The following is a 22,824-nucleotide window of genomic DNA, read 5'->3' as shown; positions in this document are numbered from 1 at the left end:
GCTGGGCAATATACTACGTGGCTGGGCAATATACTACGTGACTGGGCAATATACTATGTGGACATGCATATTCTAGAATACCCGATGCGTTAGAATCGGGCCACCATCTAGTATATAATATTTAGTATAGAAGTTGTATAAAAATTGTAGATGTACTTTTAATATTAACAATAATAATAATCTTAATATATTCATACTAAAGGCCCTGAACAAAGAAAATCATTTCTTGTAGCATTTGTAAAACAAATCATCGGGGAGGGGGGGGATTTTCTCACCGTTGATCCATGTTCTGAATATGTATTGAAAGGTCACCAAAGCTCGTAAACTAAAGATGCATCTACACCCCATGAATATCATCATATATCATATCTAGAAACACTCATGTCCCCATAATTTTGTAGTTTAACCATGCCAAAATAAAATGCTTCTTTTTCAGGTGAAATTATCTTTGATTTTCTAAAAGAGCATCGTTCTCGACAGCACATAGTTCGAGAGCGATGGTAGCGTAGCAGACATTTTTCTTGTACCTTTTCCTTTAGAGATGAGCGAGCGTGCTCAGATGAGGTGTTATCTGAGCACTCTCGTGCCCTAATTGAGTATTTTCGACATGCTCGACTCGCCACGACTGCATGTTTCGTGGCTGTTAGACAGCTGAAGTTTCGTGGCTGTTAGACAGCCGCAACACATGTAGGGATTTCCTGTTTGTTAGGCAATACCTGCACGTGTTGCGGCTATCAAAGAGCCACGAAACAACATGCAGTCGTGGCGACTCGAGTACGCCGAAAATACTCGATTAGGACACGAGCGTGCTCAGATAACACCTCATCCGAGCACGCTCGCTCAACACTAGTGAAATTGGGCATTTTCTTCTTTAGTAAGCACCAAGATTCTTCCAAGCTTTATTGCCAAATCTGTAGCCATCTTACAGCGCTTATCATACTTTGTTAATTCCTTCTGTCTGTTAATGGTGTACATTGGGGGTATTTCCCAATATTTGCCTCTGATGGGAGGCTGCAATGTATACCACTGTATTTACTGGTGCACATCACATACAGCATCCCATCATAAAAGCAAATACATATACCATGTGGAATGGATAGTGTGAGGACAGTTTTCGCTTTGCAAGTCTGTTGTGCATGGACACCCTGCTTTATGCACTGACAGCTTTATCATGATTACATTCACCAAGGAATGAATGCTAAATGACATCTGCAATATGCTGGCTAATATATCTGCCAGTGACTCTTCACATTCTACGCGTAAGTTTGGTTTTAATTAATTTTTTTTTTTTTTTTGAGATAACAATTACTGTAGGACGTGTTCTTGGCTAATCATATCTTGTGACATGGAGCATTCAGTGTGTACGCGACGTGTCTAATTTTTGATGTAAAGCAATTACAAGTATATAATTAGTAGAGAACTGCAGTCATTGCATGAAGATAAAACATAATGATTTCCAGGGTAATGATGGTTGAAAGTGAATTGTGTCAGTGCGTTTTATGCTGTTGTTTCTGGTGACATATGGAGCTGGGACTACTGGCGGGTAAAGATGATAAATCTCAAGTGGAGGAACTAATAATGCAGTGCATCATGATAGTTTAGGTGTTATCTCCATGCGGGTCTATGTAGCCCTAACATGTATGGAGTTAGAGCCTCAGTGAAATGTTGCTTTTGAAAGGAATCTGTCAGTAGGCTTTTGTTACCTAATCTGAGAGCAGCATGATATGGGGGACACAGAACCTGATTTTAGTGATGTGTCACTTACTGAGCTACTTAATGTAATTTTTCTAAAATCATCTTTTTATCAGCAGGATAAAAAGCAGCTGCGAGATATTTCAACCCCGCCCCCACCACTGATTGGCAGCTTTCTGCCTATGCACAGTGTACACAGCTGCCAATCAATGGTGTGGTCGGGGTTATGCAGAGCTCACCATTCAGAGAACTGATAGATCTGCAGCAGATAATATGATCTGCAACAAGCAGCCCAGTGACACATTACTGGAATAAGGGTCTCTGCCCCTACATCAGGCTGCTATCAGATAAGGGGTGGGCTGGAGCTGGCACATCCCCTCTGCTACATCGTCGGTACGTTACCCACTTCGGCCACGTTTATTGGACATTGGTGTGCATATATGTGTGTGTATATACAGTATATATATATATATATATATATATATACATATACATGTTGAACTATGATAGGTACGGTAAATGTATAAAATGAGTGAATTAATTAATGTAAGCCCACATTGCCAAGTCTGAATCCTTTTGGCTAAGGACTTAGTGTCTTTTAAAGAAATGAAAGAAGCAATACTCATCTCAATACTCATCTCACCGATCCTCCGGCCCTCGGCGCCTGACTCCGCCATCTGTCATTACTTACTGGCCCAGTATTAATACACAGGACTTCCTGCTCAGCCAATCCCTGACTGGGGTGTGTCCCCACTGTGGCCAATCTTGTGTGTCTGAAGGGGGCCAGGTAAGGCTACTTTCACACATCAGGTTTATGGTTTCAGGCACAATCCGGCAAATTTGCTAAAAAATGGATCCGGTGTACATAGTGAAAAAACGGATGCAAACTGATGCACCAGATCCGTTTTTTAGCTGGATCCGGCTCTATGTACTGCGCATGGAGAGATAGAGAGAGAGAGAGAGAACATAGCTTCTGGCCATGCTCAGTGTGTTAAAAACGGATTTGGTCGCTGGAAATGTTCTTTCACACATCAGTTCCATGCGTTATATTGCCGGAAACGTCCCTTCAGGCTTTTTCGCCGGACACAAAAAACGTTGCAGGAGACGTTTTTTGTGTCCGGCAAAAAAGCCTGAAGGGACGGATTCGGCACAAAACGGATGAAACGCATGTCCTTCAGGCACAATCCGGCAGTAATACAACTCTTTGGGGGAAAAACGGATCAGGCGCAAGAAAAAAACTGATCCAGATTGTGGCTGAAACTGCCGGATTGTGCCTGAAACCAAAAACTTGATGTGTGAAAGCAGCCTAAACGTCAGGAGTGGACCTGCAGCTGCAGGGGATCGGTGAGGGGAGTTTCACTTCTTTTAAGCCTGTAAAACATTAAGCTTTGGCTGCAAAATCTCCACTGGACATTGACATTGAGACTTCCATGAATGCAGACAAGTTACTAAATGATCTATAGTCTCAACCACAAAATTGATGGACAACACTCACCAGGGGTAGAAAATATATAAAAAAAAAATGTATTGCTCCATACACAAGACAAAGTGATGTTTCGAGCTTTAAGGTCTTTTTCAAGGTTTTTATTTAAGCTTGTGTGGCACCCCTAGGGGTATTTGCCACAAAAACAGTTACGGACACTTAATACAAATACTAAAATAGCAAGACTGCACTACCACCTCCGGCCATAAGGGGGAGCTCCAGAGACTCCCCTTGATCCATTCTGGTCTGAGAGAAGAACTGGCAGTTGAGCTAAGGAGCTGAAAGTGAGAGGTCATACAGCTGAATTTCTAACAGCCCTATGACAGTTTCCAGGCCCAAATCACCGGCCTGAGGAGAAAAAGGACAGAGAAAAAGGACATTGTGAGAACCGGGTAGCATTAATCACTACCCAGAACAGGCGCAAAGACGGATACCGGATCCGTGGCTGTATTCATTATATATAATACAGCAACCGGAAAAACGTGAGGTGATATCAGCTTCACTAGGGCCGGACGCAGCAACAGACACAGAGTTCAGCGGTACTCCTGGAGGGAGTAAGCCGATAGAAGGACTCGGGTTGCCCGTCCAACCAGTATCCGGAGGGGACAGATTGGGCCGGCAGCCAGTTCACATACAGCAGCAGGGCCATACAAAAACTGCGTACAATAAGAGGCGAAGACCCCGGCAGGGTCAAAGTAACTCAGAGTTCCCATACAGACTCCGGTGGCAGGACTGGTTGTAAATCCCTTTATGTTGAAGTAAACTGGTTAAATGTTTCAGTGCCTCAGTCTTTCATTTGGACAATAGCCATCTATCCAGGATCGGGATCATCACCGCTGGGAGAACCTGCTGCTGATCAAGTAAGTGCCTGTTCCCTCACGATACCCTTACACTGTGCATTGCCTGAGGCCACAGCACCGGGTCAAGCCACCCGTGACATACCCCTCAAGAGACAGACCCCATTGGTCCGTTGCTGGGTACCCCGGTCTCCTGGGCGTCACAATTGGCGTCACGAACAGGATCGAGCCAGCCCATATACCGGGTATTGTGTGCCATGATTGGAGCCCAAAACTTTGAAAACTTGGATGAAAAATCGTGAAAATTGACTTTATTAAAGAAAATTCCGTTCCCCATTGAAAACTATTGAAAGTGACTTTTCCCCATTGGTTATAATGGAGTAAAGATGGCCACCATCCCCTGAGGTAATCACCTCATAACCGTTAGGCACGAGACTGTTAATTGGGGTACGCCATTACCTGAGCCCCAGTCTAACTGAAAAACTTCAGAATCCGCCATTACGGAGCGCGCGGCGGGCGGGAGCAGCAGGGGGCGTGTCATTGTGGTTGGCACCAAGCTGAGCGCTCTGACGTCAGAGCAAGGGGAAACCAATCCTGCTGCACAGCGGAACGAATCTACACTATCCCGACGGAAGCGGAGGACCGGAAGGGTCCGGATTAACTAAGGGGGCACAGTATGTCGCAGCACGGAGACGTCGCAGCACCCGGCAACGCTAATGCAGCTGAAAGACAGAGTGTCAATAGAGAGTCCGGCAGCGCAGCGGTGCAAGGAGTGGCGCCCATCATGCCGGTGCTGATGCCATATACCCCGGGTGGCCCGTGGCTTCCAATGTATGAAGGTGAGCCTAATACCCTTGACAATTTCAGAGAAAAGATGCTGGCCCATTTTGACATGTTCCCCGTGGGTGAAGTTCAGCATGTTAGTCTCCTGATGATGCAGTTAAGTGGCCATGCTAAGCGAGAAGTCACAGCATGGGCAGCTGATCTAAAAGGCACTGTTGAACGCATATTTGCTGGATTAAAAGCTACATTTGAAACCACTGCCAGCAGCAAAGCTAAAATACGATTCTTTAATTGCAAACAAAAAGCTAATGAAGGCGTGAGAGACTTTGCCTTAAACCTGCAGGAAGCCCTTAAATCACTTACACTGGCTGAACCCATTTTTAACACCGGAGCGGATAAACTGCTAAGAGATCAATTTATTGAGGGACTCTACACCCCTTCTCACCGGGGGCATGTGAGCATGCTTGTTTTTAAGAACCTTGAATTGACATTTGCCCAATTAAAGGAGAGCGCTATACGTCTCCAGCTGGCAGAGGCACCTCGGGATCAGGATCCTGCGCAACCCATGGCAGAGGTACCTTAACAACAGGGAGTGCCAGTGACATCAGCTATGTCCGGGGCCATTGCTAAGCCCCTGGGGCCCAGTACTAATGAGGCTCTTCAACAAAAGCTTGACTCTTTAACTGATGTTGTTGCTTCAATGGCTAAAACCATGCAGGAGATGAGAGGACCCAAGATGGAGTTGGCAAACCGTAGAGAGGATGTTCCATGGATGAGACCCCGGAGATACCCGACATGGAGAGGACGACCCCGCGACCGCTACCAACCGGATGGACAGCCCATTTGCCGCCGTTGCCAGCAGCCAGGCCACTTTGCACGAGATTGTGATTTAAACGGGAATCCCCTGGGAATGCGGGCCGCTTCGCAGGAATGAACTTTCAAGGCCCAACACCCTGGCAGAACAGGTACATCGGAGGACGACCCATTATCCCTATCGTGCTGGACGGAATTCCCCTCAACGCTTTGCTGGACACAGGTTCCCAGATTTCATCTATACCGTGTATCCTTTATAAGAGGTACTGGGCTGATGCAGATATTGATAAAGGGCCCTCTGATGTTGAACTAGATATGTGGGCTAGTAATGGTAAGTTGGTACCGAAACTAGGATTCAGGGAGATGACCATAAAGATTGGTAAAGTAGAATTGAAGAAACAGGGTATAATTGTTGTTGATGTTGACCGGCGGAACTGTGAACCAACTGTATTGATAGGAATGAATGTGTTAGAGAACTGCTTTTCCAAAGTTATTTCTGTCTTACAGCAAATTGCTGAAACTGCCCAATCCTGCGAGCAGAGAGTTCTCCAAAGGGAAATAAAAGTATTGATGTTAAGGCAACAGGTAGAAGTTGCAGGTGGAGAAATCGGCAGTGTGAGGGTAAGTGATCCAACGTCTATTGTAATCCCACCAAAAACAGAAATGCTGGTATGGTGTAGAGCAGCCATTGGTACTAAGGGACGAGATTATCAAGCCTTAATAGAACCAGTGTACACCGACAGCAGGCCCACTATACTCACAGCACGAGGGGTAGTCGAGGTACACCGGTGACGAGTGCCGGTACGACTTTTGAACTGTGGAGAGGAAGAGGTCACTTTGCCAAGGTATGCTACAGTGGCAAAGCTATATACTGTTGACAACAATGCCATCACAACCATTGAGCCCTTAGAACCAACCTGTCAGGTGGAAGGCAACGGCTCAGACGGACAATTGGAGGATTGGTGCCAACAGCTACACGTGGGCATAAGTTCAACACCTACCCATCAAAAACAAGGGGTGTATAGGCTAGTGACGGAATATGAACAAGTCTTCAGTAAACACCCATTGGACTTCGGACGGATAGAAGGGGTAGAACACACAATCCCCACCGGTGACCATCCCCCAATAAAAGAAAGATATAGACCCATACCGCCCGCTCACTATCAATGTGCAAAAGATATGCTGAGGGAGATGAAACAGGCCGAGGTAATAAGAGACAGCTGTAGCCCCTGGGCGGCCCCTCTAGTGATTGTCAAAAAAAAGGATGGAACCATGAGAATGTGCGTAGACTACCGGCGGATTAATAACATCACCCATAAAGACGCCTACCCCTTGCCTAGGATAGAAGAGTCCTTGACTGCTTTGAAATCTGCTAATTATTTTTCCACCTTAGACTTAACAAGCGGGTATTGGCAAGTCCCTGTGGCTGAGAGAGATAAGGAAAAGACGGCATTCACCACACCAATGGGTCTATGTGAATTTAATCGCATGCCATTCGGACTCTGCAACGCATCCGGTACCTTCCAGCGGCTGATGGAATGCTGCCTCGGACACAAGAACTTCGAGACCGTCCTCCTGTACCTAGATGATGTGATCGTCTACTCAAAGACTTACGAACAACACTTAATAGACCTGGCAGAAGTGTTTGAAGCCTTATCCAGGTATGGCATGAAAATCAAGCCATCCAAATGTCACCTTCTCAAGCCAAAGGTACAGTACCTGGGACACATCGTGAGTTCGGAGGGAGTAGCACCGGATCCCGAGAAAATAAGCGCCATAAGGGATTGGCCAAGACCTACCAACGCAAAAGAAGTGAGGCAATTCCTGGGATTGGTGGGTTACTATCGCAGATTTATAAAAGGATTTACCAAGTTGGCAGCACCCTTGCAAGACGCCTTGGTAGGGCAGACGAAGAAACCTTCAAACCGAAACCCTCCTTTTCAGTGGAACGATGAAAGGGAAGACTCCTTTGAACAACTAAAGAAGGCACTAACCGGAAAAGAGGTTCTGGCATACCCAGATTACCATCAACCTTTCATCCTCTACACCGATGCCAGTAATGTGGGACTAGGAGCGGTGCTGTCACAAAAGCAAGAAGGTCGGGAGCAAGTCATCGCATTTGCAAGTAGAAAGCTCCGGCCAACTGAAAGAAATTCAGAAAATTACAGCTCCTTCAAACTGGAACTACTGGCAGTAGTTTGGGCTGTGACTGAACGTTTCAAACACTATTTGGCCGCTGCAGAATTTATTGTCTATACTGACAACAATCCGTTGACCCATCTGGACACAGCCAAATTAGGTGCGTTAGAACAGCGATGGATAGCCCGGTTATCTAATTACAACTTCATAATCAAGTATCGAGCAGGTCGCAAGAATGGAAATGCCGATGCCCTATCCCGGATGCCACACTTGAGAGATGTAGAAGAAGAAACAGGGGAGCTTGAAGAAATTGAACTACCAGCCTTCCATCATCCCAAGGCAAAACATCATCAGTCAAGTACCTATCAGAAACAACAAAGAGGTGAATTTTAATCCGTTAGCACACCATAGATGGGCTGACACCCAAGACAGCAATCCGGCTGTGAAGTTGGTGAAGGAACTGCTGACTGAGCAAAGTGCATATCCCGATGAGGATGCCCCAGAAGAGACACATCAACTCTGGAAAGAGAGAGGCAAAATGTTCCTGTATCAAGGGAAGCTCTGTAGAAGGTACACCAATCCGAAAACACATGAATTGGTTTGGCAGATTATCGTGCCTAAACAAGATGTGAAGATGGTCCTCGAAGCTTACCATAATGGTGCTGGTCACTTCGGTTGGAAAAAGTTAGAAGTACTTCTAAGAGAAAGATTTTATTGGGTCGGGATGAGAAAATCAATCGAACAGTGGTGCAGAAACTGTGGCCCGTGCAACCTCAGAAGAAACGATCAAAAGAACCAAAGATCACCACTGCAGCCCATTATCACCAAACAACCACTTGAACTTGTAGCCATAGACCACGTGAAGTTGACACCAAGCCGGTCCGGCTATGTCTATGCCTTGACCATCGTGGACCATTATTCACGCTTCTTGGTAGTAGTACCCGTAAAAGATCTGACAGCAAAAACAGCAGCCAAAGCGTTCCAAACGTACTTTTGTAGACCCCATGGATATCCGGAACAGGTTCTCACCGACTAAGGTACAGCCTTTGAATCAGAGATCTTCAGAGAATTCTGTAATATGTATGGTTGCAAAAAGATCCGGACGACGGCCTATCATCCACAAACAAACGGCTTATGCGAGAAGATGAACCATATTGTAATAGACCTACTAAAGACTTTACCTGAGACAGAAAGGAATCAGTGGCCAGAGAAATTGCCTGACTTGGTGGATCTGTATAATCATGTCCCGGTGAGCTCCACCAACTGCATCCCAGCTTACCTTATGCGTGCAAGACCCGGCCAATTACCAATCGATCTAGAAATGGGAATTCTGAAACCAGACACAGAAGTCCAAGACTCCAATTGGGATATCATACGGCAAAAGCAGTATCGCCAAGTGCAAGAGAGTGTGGAAAGAAGCCTTCAGCAAACTAGAGAAAGACAAGAGCGAACTTTCAACCAGAATGCTCTAGTGACCCCATTAAGACCGGGTGACCAAGTGCTCAAGAGAAATCGTCGAACCAATAAACTAGACAATCAGTGGGAAGCCGTACCTTACACAGTTTAACCAACAAGAATGGATAATCCTAAAATGTGTCTCATTAGCAAAAACAGGGGCTTAACATCTGTACTAGTGTCAAGAGACAATCTTAAATTATGTCCGGAAGCATTGAAAGAGCCAGAAGTTGTCCAGCCAGAACCAGAAGTTATTCAACCCATACAGGTTCAACCAGTAAAGGAAAAAGAAGAGGAAATGTATCACACCTGTATAGGAGACTTTCCCAAAACCCTACTAACATACCATGGTGCAGTAGTGGTTCCCATGGTGGCCTTTTACCCAACACCGAACCCAATACCAGAAGTCCCAAGACAGGAAGAGGCTGACCCCGTACCACGGGAGGTTCCAGGCCAGGAAGAACAGATTCCTGATCAGAGTAATCCCATTCACGGTGGACTTGCCAACTCCATAGTCGTGGAATTATCTTTAGCAGAGCGGGCAGATACTACATCTGCAGTAGACAGTAGTACACCACATGAAGAGACACCGCTATTACGTAGATCACAGCGTAGTACCCAGGGTCAATTACCGGCCAGGTATGCGGATTACCAACTATAAAACTATAGTCATTGTTATCATTCTGCAACGTTTAAGCCCAGTACCTACAGAGACTTGTCTGTATGAACTTCTTGCATATTCTTGAACTTTTTATCAGCCCGGAGGCACTAAATCAAAGCTCCGGAAAGACTGCTTTTTGAACTTTGCTTTTTGCTCTTTTTGAACTTTCTTTAGACTTTATATTGGTAACTCCGTTGGAAAAATGGAACTAAATTCTTGGACACAAAGTGCAGTGCCTTTCCTAGTACCTTCAAGGATAGAACTGTATTAATGGACGCTATTTGAAGTGACTTTTTACAGAACTCTATTTTTGTTTCCTTGAGTGGTTTTTGTAACTTTTCATTTTTAAGACTCTGTACATATTAATTGTTATTTCAAAATGTTATCGTCCCACAGTCCCGGAGTACTGTTCTTAACTAAGGGGGAATGTGGCACCCCTAGGGGTATTTGCCACAAAAACAGTTACTGACACTAAATACAAATACTAAAATAGCAAGACTGCACTACCACCTCCGGCCAGAAGGGGGAGCTCCAGAGACTCCCCTTGATCCATTCTGGTCTGAGAGAAGAACTGGCAGTTGAGCTAAGGAGCTGAAAGTGAGAGGTCATACAGCTGAATTTCTAACAGCCCTATGACAGTTTCCAGGCCCAAATCACCGGCCTGAGGAGAAAAAGGACAGAGAAAAAGGACATTGTGAGAACCGGGTAGCATTAATCACTACCCAGAACAGGCGCAAAGACGGATACCGGATCCGTGGCTGTATTCATTATATATAATACAGCAACCGGAAAAACGTGAGGTGATATAAGCTTCACTAGGGCCGGACGCAGCAACAGACACAGAGTTCAGCGGTACTCCTGGAGGGGGTAAGCCGATAGAAGGACTCGGGTTGCCCGTCGAACCAGGACCCGGAGGGGACAGATTGGGCCGGCAGCCAGTTCACATACAGCAGCAGGGCCATACAGAAACTGCGTACAATAAGAGGCGAAGACCCCGGCAGGGTCAAAGTAACTCAGAGTTCCCATACAGACTCCGGTGACAGGACTGGTTGTAAATCCCTTTATGTTGAAGTAAACTGGTTAAATGTTTCAGTGCCTCAGTCTTTCATTTGGACAATAGCCATCTATCCAGGGTCGGGTCATCACCGCTGGGAGAACCTGCTGCTGATCAAGTAAGTGCCTGTTCCCTCACGATACCCTTACACTGTGCATTGCCTGAGGCCACAGCACCGGGTCAAGCCACCCGTGACATACCCCTCAAGAGACAGACCCCATTGGTCCGGTGCTGGGTACCCCGGTCTCCTGAGCGTCACAATTGATAAAGACCTTAACATTTGAAACATTGCTTTGTCTTGTGTATGGAGCAACCAATTATTTTTTTTAGCTTATTCTCTACCCCTGATGAGGGTTGTCCACCAACTTTTCTGTTTGGGACTGTATTTAGACCAGTGTATTCTAGTCTTTTTTTTGGACTGTTGCTTACAACTGTGAGTGTGCTGTAGATGTGTTTTTGTTTTGCACTAAATGATCTCTAGTCACCCAAACCGAGTATGAGAGTTGTAATGTCTGGTACACAGGCACAATCAGCAGTCAGTAAAAGGGGATGCCCAGTATTTTCTAATAGGAAGGTTTTCTTCTGGTTACCATTTTTAAGAACAAGCACAAAAAAATGTTTGAATATTTTTCAACTAATGAGAAGTCAGAACAATTGATTTCCTATCATAAACTAATGACTCAGAGCCTGAATGTTTAGAACTTTTATTTTGTATAATAAACACCAAATGCATGAATTTTGCAATTGATTTTAGACTCTTATGTACCGTGATTGAATACACAGCAGCAGATTGTTGACTCTTGAGCATTAGCTTATTTGAGGGATCTTCAGCAAAGATTCTTTGTGTGCACAAATAGGCTACACTCCATTTATCCTACCAGCAATTGAGCTGACCCCTGTTGTGCTAGCAGAGTTATATAAAATTTCCTTTTGTTCCACTATACAGATAGAAAATATGGCTGAAAACATTTTACAACAATAATTAACTAAAACCTTGTTTAGAGAATAGATACCCATGCATATTTACATCATTCAGACAAGGATGCTCCTGACGAATGCATCACCGAAACGTGCGTCGGGGTGGGCGCATCACAAGGGAACTGATCGGCTCCATAAGTATTTACCATCTATTCTTATGTGTTGTCATTCATTAGTTGTATGTCAATACCATTCGTTTTGATATATATGGTTACTGCACTAGCACTTTAGTCATATCATACATACCCCACATATATCTTATGTAATGACAATACCATTTCACATATATTAATCACTGTCATTTTGCAGTAAATTTTACTTTTACTATTTGCGCATGCCAAATTAATTATTCATACTGTTATATGCTCCCTCTTTCTGATGATTATATGCTCTTCTGTTCACACACGCTAAATATATATTTTATCTTATTTATATTGACACTTGCAGATTGCTGGCGTCAGTCTCTTAGCACATATAATCTGTTTTATTCTGTTGTCTATAGTTGACTCTACTTTTTTTTCTGGACTTGACATCTGTGAAAGACGGCACCTAATGGATTAGGACCAGCATGAGAAGCATGCAGTGTAGTGTTTAGAATATTATGATCCTTTCTAGTTCACAGGATCATGTATTACCTATCACGTCAGTGTCAGCATGAACTACAACTTTGATGCAGGAATGTGTGGATTATTGTAAGCACCACTAATGACTACATTCTGGAGTTCTGTTTTTCTAACTCGTAGTAAAACAAAAAATTCTGACATTTGCGTAGTTGTGTTCATCAGTTAGGTATGCGCCCTTATCACACCCTATTCTTGATGTTTATCTAAAGTTTGGAGGGCGCCTCCTTCTCAGTACGTGATGGTGGACAAGGATTTGTGGCCTTTTTTGGATGGAACAAATCCACACATTTTACTTTATTTATTTACTTACTTGTACAGCACCAATTATGCAAATTGTCTCTTCAGAGAGCTAGAACTCTAGTGCCACCTATTGGAAGGTAGCAATCCTACAAAGTCAATGTTGACCCTTTAACGAGCCTTGTCACATGACTTGGGATAATAGCCAAACCGGAATCTCAATTTGCAGACACTGTGTTTCGGGGTACTGCACCATTAATTCCACAGTGCTATACAGACAACATCAGCACTGTCCCCATCGGGGCTCACAATCTCTATTGTCTCTGTTGTTCCTTCTGGTGGTTATTATTGACCTTTTGTTATATTTCATACAGATAAAGTACAGCTATAACTAGGTGAATAGTCTTTTATATTAAAATAGTAACTTTCTTGTTGGTGTATGTGGTGGTCAGCAGATCCCCCCATTGCAGACCAGTAAGAACACAAGAGATTGCTTATGTCACGTTTCCCATCTTGTTCTTTATTAAACCTGTGAATGCTGTTGCTATTCTCTGTGTCCAATATTATAGAAAGGTGATGTTCAGGATTAAGAAGAAAGGTCTGCTTTTTGGTTTCCAGTAACATCATTATTGTTGTCTATATACTATTTCCACCAGTTTTGTAGCCCATAGGTAAGAGTAGCAATGTTTAAGGAAAACTGTCCCCTACACCACCCAAACTGCTAAATTCATCGTGTCGCTCTCAGGAAGATAAGGAAATTGATACCTTTTGAGGTGTAAATGCTCAACCCGCAAGAAATCGCATTTTTCAGGTACATGCAAAGGAAACTGGAAGTGCGCTGGAAATGACAGTGCACTTCCAGTCCTCAGCTCCCTGGTTCTCGTCCCCATTTAGTTCTGTCATATTCTGCTTGACTGATAGCTCTGTGGCTCTTCAACTGTGCTCATGTCTATGTCCGTGACAGATTTCACCCGTGAGTCAATCATATGTGGACATTCTGGACATATGAGTCAGGTGGGCGGTCCTAACCAGTGATTGACAGCTATTCCGTATGCACATTGGTTTAGGTAAGGCTGTTGATACTGATTATTACCACCTACTGGACTTCTAAGACCTGAAATAAATGAATAAAATATATACAATTACACTATATCAATTAGCTCAATTCCTACTTTTCGTAAGAAGAAAAAAAAATACCTAAAAGAAATAATATCCATTGAAAGTGAGAAGTCTTCACACAAAGAAATACTGAAGTCCAAAACTAGGAATGACTCCAGCGAGAAAGAAATTTGAGATGCTTACCGGCAATATCAGTCTCATTACCTTTTCTTCACGGTCTACTTTCTAAATGTTGTAGTACTTTGTCTTGGCTTATGATCAAGGGTGAACGTGGGAAACTTATGTATTACATCACCGATTATCTGTACTTAGGTTCTGAAATCCTTGGAATTATTTTGCCTTCAGAAATGGCTGAAATATAAAGCTACAATAGCTATGCTTTGAAGTTGAAATATTCCTCCATGAAAGCTTGTTTAAAGAGTGGTAGATTGATGGAATGGATATTTAGTAAAAGTGGAAGATATTAAGGTAGAAATGTAATTCAAGCCTAAGTTCAAAGCAAAGAAAGTAAATCTGATATGCAAATCTCAGTCATAATGTAAAATTCACAAATATTTCTTGTGATACTTCTTGCTTCATTATGATAAAAAGGCGAGGTCAACATTTTAAGTCAGTGTCTTCTCCAAGTAGAGAATACTAACGTCTTCTTTTGAACATACTAGTCATATAATATATCGGTGTAACTGGGGTAGTAAGTCTTCCTTGTTTGCTGTTTCAGGACATTCAAGCAGAAATTGATGCCCATAACGATATTTTCAAGAGCGTTGATGGGAATAGGCAAAAGATGGTGAAAGCGTTGGGGACTTCAGAGGAAGCCGCATTGCTTCAGCATAGACTTGATGATATGAACCAACGCTGGAATGATTTAAAAGCCAAGTCATCTAATATCAGGTAACAAAGACAAACGTTTTCCAGAAAATGAAGCATTGTGGAGTATCGAAAGGCTGAATAAAAAATATGTCGCTCATTGGGTGTCAGAAAAAAATAGGAGGGCATCACATTTCAGTCAACTTTCTGTTTTTAATCAACTTTTCTGATGTGCCTTTTATGCTAGTTTTGGGGTGAAGTGGGCTCTCATTAACATTTAAACCAATCAGGGGGCTGCGTAGGACCTGACCTCCTATAATACTTCTATACGATATGGCAGAATTATTATTTAGAGCTTTGCTGCCTCACATGACATAATTGTGCCGCCGTTAGATCACAGCCGTTGGTCAGGGCAGGAAGATGAATTGAAAAGACTATGCCTGAGCACTGGACACTAGGGGGTAGTAATAATCACAAGCAATATTGAAATTAACCCTTTTTGTGCCTTAGGCATCAAAGATTACCTAAACTGCCAGGGAAATTATCATTAACCTCCGGTGTTGCTAGCATATACCTATTCTCCTCTCCTCGGGCTCAGGCTGCAGCTTTCACATTCAGCAGCCATTGATTGGATACAGCGTTCATGTGATACCCCACCAGATGTTGATGCCAGCAGACTAGTGGGGGGTGGACACAGTATCAAGTCCAGGAGGAGAATATATAGTTTTGATTGAAAAAAATATATATACCAGGGGGAGGGTGTGGGGCCTATTGAGTAGAATTGTAAAGTAGGGGATAATCCCTCTAAACCCTTGGTCACTTCAGACCACTAGCATTTTAGTGTTACTTTTCAATTAGTGATACCTTTACATCAGTAGTTAATTAGCAAATAAGCGTTTATAGAAAGCTGGTTCCAGGTTGTGGACAGGAGTAAACGTGTCGCTTATCATCTGATCAATGAGTAACCCACTTGTCAATTGAGTCAATTCAGTAATTGAAACATTTATGTCGGGAAAAATGAATTGTTATTTACAGATGCTGCACATCATCCCGTTAAAACAGGGAATGTGCTTCTGATAACATTAATATGTATGGGGACAGAAAGATTGCATTAGCGATAGTTTTGTCCCCATCATTCCTTGCTGCCCTGTGAAACACGCGTCAGATGACTTGTGTATAGTCGATCACTAGCTGTTAACGGTGCAGTAACGGGCAAAAATCGTGGCGTCTAAATGTACCATTACTCACTCGCTTCCTGGAAATGCCATCAGAGACCAATACATGGGTGGCATGATAGGAGGTTATTAAAGTATCTCCTCACTTTTCTACATGGATGGTGGCGAATTCTTAGATTTGGAGATAGGATCTGGACTGATGGCTCGTGCATCCTCATACAAATTAGTATATTTTCTGATGGAGCAGTCTCTAAACTATAGTTTGCAGTTGTATAATATAGTGTGGAGTGCTGGGAAGGCTCAGGAAGAAATAGCTTTGGATATGATTTTTCAGCTTACATAACCATCTTTTAATATGTTCTTCTTTTATACTTGAAATGAGAAGTTTAAAACTTCCAAGTCCTGGTGTTCAAAGACAATCTTGACACCCCTCAACCTAAAAAGAACTGTTTTGTACTGGATGTGAAAAATGCTTAGGAAAAACCCGCACCTCTGCAGTATTCACTGTGCATTAATGTACCAACCGTGCACAAATACAGTAATTGCCGTAAATAATGTTATTGCCAATTTACATTATATTTTCAATAGTCTGAAAACACATTTTAGGAAATGTGTAGTTTTGCATAGTGATACTGATGCCACAAAGACAACAACTTTTGAAAAAGAAGATTTTGTAACTATGATCTGTAAAACTATTTTGCAAAGATTAGCTGTGGTTGGATGGAAATGCTGTTTTTGAAAGGTTAAAAAGGTAATCGCATCTGAGAGGTTTTCGTAAGTGACGAGTGAGAGTGCTGGGATAAGGTGTTATCTATGCTCCTGTGATAATACAGTGCCTTTGGCATGCTCGAATAATATGTTTGAGTCCCCACGGCTGCATGTCTCACGGCTGTTCAATAGCCACAACATATGTGGGGATTCCCTGTTTGTTAGACAATTCCCGCATGTGTTGCGGCTGTTGAACAGCCACGAGACATGCAGCCGCGGGGACTCGAACATAGAGGCATGTAGAAGTGGATTGAGGCAGGAAAGCACTGTATGTGGTGTCCATTTTTCCTAATAGGGCATACGTATGTAGCATTCTCTAACATGCCATGCATGCCGCAATGCAGCAAGATTTCAAAAACCTGACCTGCACATCCAAACATAGACTGAGTATGAACAGGTGCTGAACCCAGAGTCGCCGACTCGTATATAGTTAAGTAAAAAGGGCAGCACACTGCAGCGCCAAAACATGCAAACTTGAAAACACGAAATTTGAACTGCATTACTGCACTAGAAATATGAAAAATGAGAGCTTTCAGCGCATAAAAATGGCCATATTTATGTGTACCTCGTAGCCACTTTACGGCATCTCTCTTATACGAGGTCCTACGCTTGACCTACCTCACCGAGAATAAACGTCTCCATCTGAATGGGTACATGTGAAACCTCTTCTTGGACTCAAACTCTCTCTTTCTGTGGAGGGGCATTGGACCTACTATAATCAAAACACCTGTGGCCAGGAGGCGGGGAGTGCACGATCAGAAGGCTAAAGAATACATTTCAAAAACCTGACCTGCACATCCAAACATAGACTGAGTATGAACAGGTGCTGAACCCAGAGTCGCCAACTCGTATATAGTTAAGTAAAAAGGGCAGCACACTGCAGCGCCAAAACATGCAAACTTGAAAACACGAAATTTGAACTGCATTACTGCACTAGAAATATGAAAAATGAGAGCTTTCAGCACCTGTTCATACTCAGTCTATGTTTGGATGTGCAGGTCAGGTTTTTGAAATGTATTCTTTAGCCTTCTGATCGTGCACTCCCCGCCTCCTGGCCACAGGTGTTTTGATTATAGTAGGTCCAATGCCCCTCCACAGAAAGAGAGAGTTTGAGTCCAAGAAGAGGTTTCACATGTACCCATTCAGATGGAGACGTTTATTCTCGGTGAGGTAGGTCAAGCGTAGGACCTCGTATAAGAGAGATGCCGTAAAGTGGCTACGAGGTACACATAAATATGGCCATTTTTATGCGCTGAAAGCTCTCATTTTTCATATTTCTAGTGCAGTAATGCAGTTCAAATTTCGTGTTTTCAAGTTTGCATGTTTTGGCGCTGCAGTGTGCTGCCCTTTTTACTTAACTATATACGAGTTGGCGACTCTGGGTTCAGCACCTGTTCATACTCAGTCTATGTTTGGATGTGCAGGTCAGGTTTTTGAAATGTATTCTTTAGCCTTCTGATCGTGCACTCCCCGCCTCCTGGCCACAGGTGTTTTGATTATAGTAGGTCCAATGCCCCTCCACAGAAAGAGAGAGTTTGAGTCCAAGAAGAGGTTTCACATGTACCCATTCAGATGGAGACGTTTATTCTCGGTGAGGTAGGTCAAGCGTAGGACCTCGTATAAGAGAGATGCCGTAAAGTGGCTACGAGGTACACATAAATATGGCCATTTTTATGCGCTGAAAGCTCTCATTTTTCATATTTCTAGTGCAGTAATGCAGTTCAAATTTCATGTTTTCAAGTTTGCATGTTTTGGCGCTGCAGTGTGCTGCCCTTTTTACTTAACTATATACGAGTTGGCGACTCTGGGTTCAGCACCTGTTCATACTCAGTCTATGTTTGGATGTGCAGGTCAGGTTTTTGAAATGTATTCTTTAGCCTTCTGATCGTGCACTCCCCGCCTCCTGGCCACAGGTGTTTTGATTATAGTAGGTCCAATGCCCCTCCACAGAAAGAGAGAGTTTGAGTCCAAGAAGAGGTTTCACATGTACCCATTCAGATGGAGACGTTTATTCTCGGTGAGGTAGGTCAAGCGTAGGACCTCGTATAAGAGAGATGCCGTAAAGTGGCTACGAGGTACACATAAATATGGCCATTTTTATGCGCTGAAAGCTCTCATTTTTCATATTTCTAGTGCAGTAATGCAGTTCAAATTTCGTGTTTTCAAGTTTGCATGTTTTGGCGCTGCAGTGTGCTGCCCTTTTTACTTAGCAATGCAGCAAGATGTCTTGATGCAGAAAACTAATTTCTTGCTTAACCTGACACTTTCCATGAGATGTGCTGTGTTGAATGTCAATTTAAAGGGATTCTTTAAGCTTCAGATATTGATGATTTATCCTTAGGACAGTTCTTAAATATCAGATCGGTTGTGGTCCAACCCCCAGCCCCCTCACTGATCCTCCCGACGGCTGGATGTAAACAGTGAGCGGTGCAGAACCGCACAGCTCTTTGCTCCGTTCACTGTATAGTGGCTATTGCGATGAGCTGCAGTTCTCGGCAGTGGCCGCTACACGCTGAACCGGTTTTGTTCACAGTTTACATCTGAATGCTGCCACGGTTAAAACAGCTGATTAGTGGGGGTGTCGGGAATGGGACCCCCACTGATCTGATTTTGATCGGAACCATGAACAGCCCCCTTAAAGTTTTGTTTTAATATCTGCACCTTATTATAAAATAACATCCATGTCGCCCAACTGTCCCCACTCCGTGTGAGGCAGGCGCCACTCCATGCTTGGTCTCAGATGGGGTGGAGGGGAGAGGAGCTGCTCAATCCCTTCAAAGAAGTTTCTTATGTTTTTTCTTCTGATTCAGACTAATAAATCTACATTATGCTGCGTCAATGGTTTTGACTTTTTTTTATTTGCTCTTTTGCAGAACACATTTGGAAGCAAGTGCAGATAAGTGGAACCGTTTGCTAAAATCCCTAGAAGAACTCATCTGTTGGTTAGATGTCAGAGATGAGGAGCTGAAGAAGCAAATGCCCGTGGGAGGAGATGTTCCTACTGTACAGCAGCAGTATGATTTTTGTAAGGTAGGTGAAAGCCATGCGTGATGATATCTCATTGTATTACTAATCAATGCTCCACTTCACCAAGTATTTAGAGTTAAGTTACCCATACTTCTCCACCTTAGACCACATTCATACATCCGTGTGACACGTCTCAGTTGTGTCTGTGTTTTTCCTCAAACAGCACACTGAATGGTTTAATTAAGACCATGTTCACATGATCAGTATTTGATCAGTGTTTTCCATGAGTGTTTATAAGCCAAAACCAGAGGAAAAGTATAATAGAAACACGTCACCACTTCTGTATTTATCACCCACTCCTGGGTTTGGATTACAAATACTAATGTCAAATACTGACCAAATACTGAAGGTGTGAACGTGGCCTAATTCATGCATATGTACATTAGTTTTAAAAACAGATCCATGTCTCCGGTCCTTGAAACTCTTAAGTATGTCCTATTCTCATCTATTTTGCGGATCAGACTTGGCCATTACAGTCTATGGTGATCTGCAAAAAACAGATGAAACACAGAAGACTTTGTACTTCGGAGTTCCATCCAAGTTTCATCCATTTTCAACTGATCCATTGTGAAGAGTCAATGAATAAAAAAAGTTTAGACAGTCTACCTTCTTCAGTCAAAAAAAACAGATGAGAGAAAAAGGGTTGAACCAGGATTCAATTAGGAGGAGACCTGAGAAAATCATTCCAGGTCCCTCATGGCTCATTCAGTGGAGTGAACAAGGCTTAATTCACACATCAGTAATTTTGATCAGTATTTCATTTGTATGCTAAAACCAGCAGTGTCTCCAGAACACAGAACAGGTGTCCATCTTTCAATGATACTTTTTCTATCTACTCCTGGTTACAAACACTGATGAAAAATACTGACCAAATACTGACGTGTGAATAAGACCTTATACAGAGGTACACTATGCTGCCGGAGTTAAAATCGGACAGCACACTGACCAATATCATTTAATAGGACTGTTCACATGAGTTTTTTTTCAAACAAACCAAGTGTCCCCATGAAAAAAAATCACAACATGCACCTTTTTCTCATGACAATGGCCTATACAAGATCAACAAGGATGCAAATCACCTGCATAGCATCCGACTTTTTACTGATACATTGCAATCGTTAACTAACGAAGCTGTATTTGATTTTGTACTTGTTAAAATTTGAAGTACACTGATGTCACTGATGTCACACATGTAAAAAATGGACACATGCAGTATGGCACACTGATGACGATATGGATGCAAATCATCTGAGTTGTCTGGATAAGATCAGACTATTTTTTATTCTCTTGCCTAACACTAGCCTTACCAAAAGTAACTGAAAACCTTACAATGATTGGTCCCTGTAGACTCATGGCCATGTTTTGTGAGACGTGTGAGATAAATCATGTTTATTACTTCTGATGAGATTTGTCCAATACCATATTCAGAATGTGGTACTGTGCATGAGAATTTATTCTACTATCTTTCCAACTACATTGATGGTCACATATGTGCACTTACACTTCCATAGACCCATAGGGGCCACTTCAACAAAGACTGCACCGTACTATGGGTCTAGCTGGCAATGCTAGGACAGTTGAAGGGGGACAAATTTGAAGGCATTTTTGGATGGGATTTGCCATCAATATCAAACGCTCTGAAAGGGAATCTGTCAGCAGGTTTTTGCTATTGTGTGAAATCTGAGGACAGCATGAGGTAGGGGACAATACACAGAATTCATTGATGTGTCACTTATCAGGCAGTGTGCTGTTGCTTTCATACAATGAAGGATTTATCACTCGGAGATTCTCATTGCGGTGACGAAATGGCTCGCACTTGCTAGTCGGACTCCACCTCCTCATGTGATAAGCAGCGCACTGTCAATAGATTATGTAAATACAGAGTCTGCTGTGGGCGGGGTTAGCTTTTCAGCTCTGCTGCAGGTTAAATCTAAAAACTGTGTGTCATAACCGCTGCAGCTAGTAAAGTAATTGATACATAGCTGGAATCGGGGTCTCTTTGCCTACATCATGCTGCACTCAGATAAGGTAGCAAAACCCTGCTGACAGTTTCCCTTGTGAATGATACCGAGTGAGCTGTAATACCAGGCAATGATTCCCACCCTCCAGTCTGCTATTTAGCAGTGGTATAATGAGCATCAGCCACACAAATCTGCTAATAGTTCCAAAAGAACCCTTGGGGTGATTCAGGTATAGACTCCGAAGTAAAGCCCACATGGCCAGTTATAACCCATCGTGCTTTGTGAAAGTCGGTGATGCTTAGTCTACTTGTGCATAAAGTTCACTTTTGCGTTTGATCTGTTTTTTATAAGCATTTCCCTGTAGTCATTTTTATGGATTTTCTTAGTTTGTCGGAGCCGTTCATCTTTAGTAAATGCTGCAGACATTCTAATTTAGATCACTCTCTAAGCATCCAGTCTACCACTGCTATAAAATTGATTTTCTGGCAAACATATCTGCTGGGGTCACAATTTCTAGTTCTTACGTTTACAGAATTACGTGAATCACAAGGGAAAACAACATCAGTTTGAATAGGGACAGTGAGAGTTCAATCGGAGGAGTTAACGAAATCTTGATTAAATTTGCTCTGCACTTTTTGTCCCCAGCCATATAAAATCTCATTATGTGCGTGAATTACTACCCTGCAAATAACAACAAACACCGGCTAAAGTATCATTATTATTATTAATAATAATGTCATTGTGGTTTTATTAATTTTTTGGTCATATTTTGTCTTCTGGAATAATATTTTGTAGCTCTATAGTTTTATTAAATGCCTGTTAGACTCCAGCTGTGGATTTATATTGTCTATCACCTTCAAAGTATTTTACATGCACTATACCGTGATGTCAGTACACTGCCTGAGAAAATGACTTAATTTGTATGCAAATAACCTAGAGAAGTAACGCTATGATCAACATCAGGTTGGTTGGACAGTTTTCCTACAATGACTTCCTCTCCCCAGTACATATGGTGAAAGACATATTGAACGCGTCACCAATTTTCTTAGTAAATATATTTCTAAATGTGCTATTGATATGAAATTCTCACCAGATGTGGTAAACAACCCATCCAATCCACACAGCCACAGTGTTTGTGTGGAAGAAAGACCCAAAAATCATACCTGAGCAATGCATGCGACTAGTTTCTCCATACAGGAGTCGTCGTGAAGCTGTCATCATCAACAAAGACTTTTGTACGAAGTAATAAATA

The 22,824-nt window shown here is 42.8% G+C and overlaps 1 protein-coding gene across 2 annotated transcripts in view; it reads left to right on the top strand.

Annotated features, from left to right (window-relative positions):
• The window catches only part of UTRN (utrophin), a 930,516-nt gene that overhangs the window by 594,774 nt on the left and 312,918 nt on the right, over positions 1-22,824 (top strand). For both annotated transcript variants that reach the window (XM_069769124.1, XM_069769123.1), the window contains exons 54-55: positions 14,553-14,725; positions 19,458-19,614. In XM_069769124.1, the coding sequence (XP_069625225.1) occupies positions 14,553-14,725; positions 19,458-19,614 (330 nt within the window). The remainder of the gene's footprint in view (positions 1-14,552; positions 14,726-19,457; positions 19,615-22,824) is intronic.

The sequence above is a fragment of the Ranitomeya imitator genome, chromosome 5, assembly GCF_032444005.1.
Source record: "Ranitomeya imitator isolate aRanImi1 chromosome 5, aRanImi1.pri, whole genome shotgun sequence".
NCBI classification, from domain to species: domain Eukaryota; kingdom Metazoa; phylum Chordata; class Amphibia; order Anura; family Dendrobatidae; genus Ranitomeya; species Ranitomeya imitator.
This window is presented reverse-complemented; position numbering and strand designations above follow the sequence as displayed.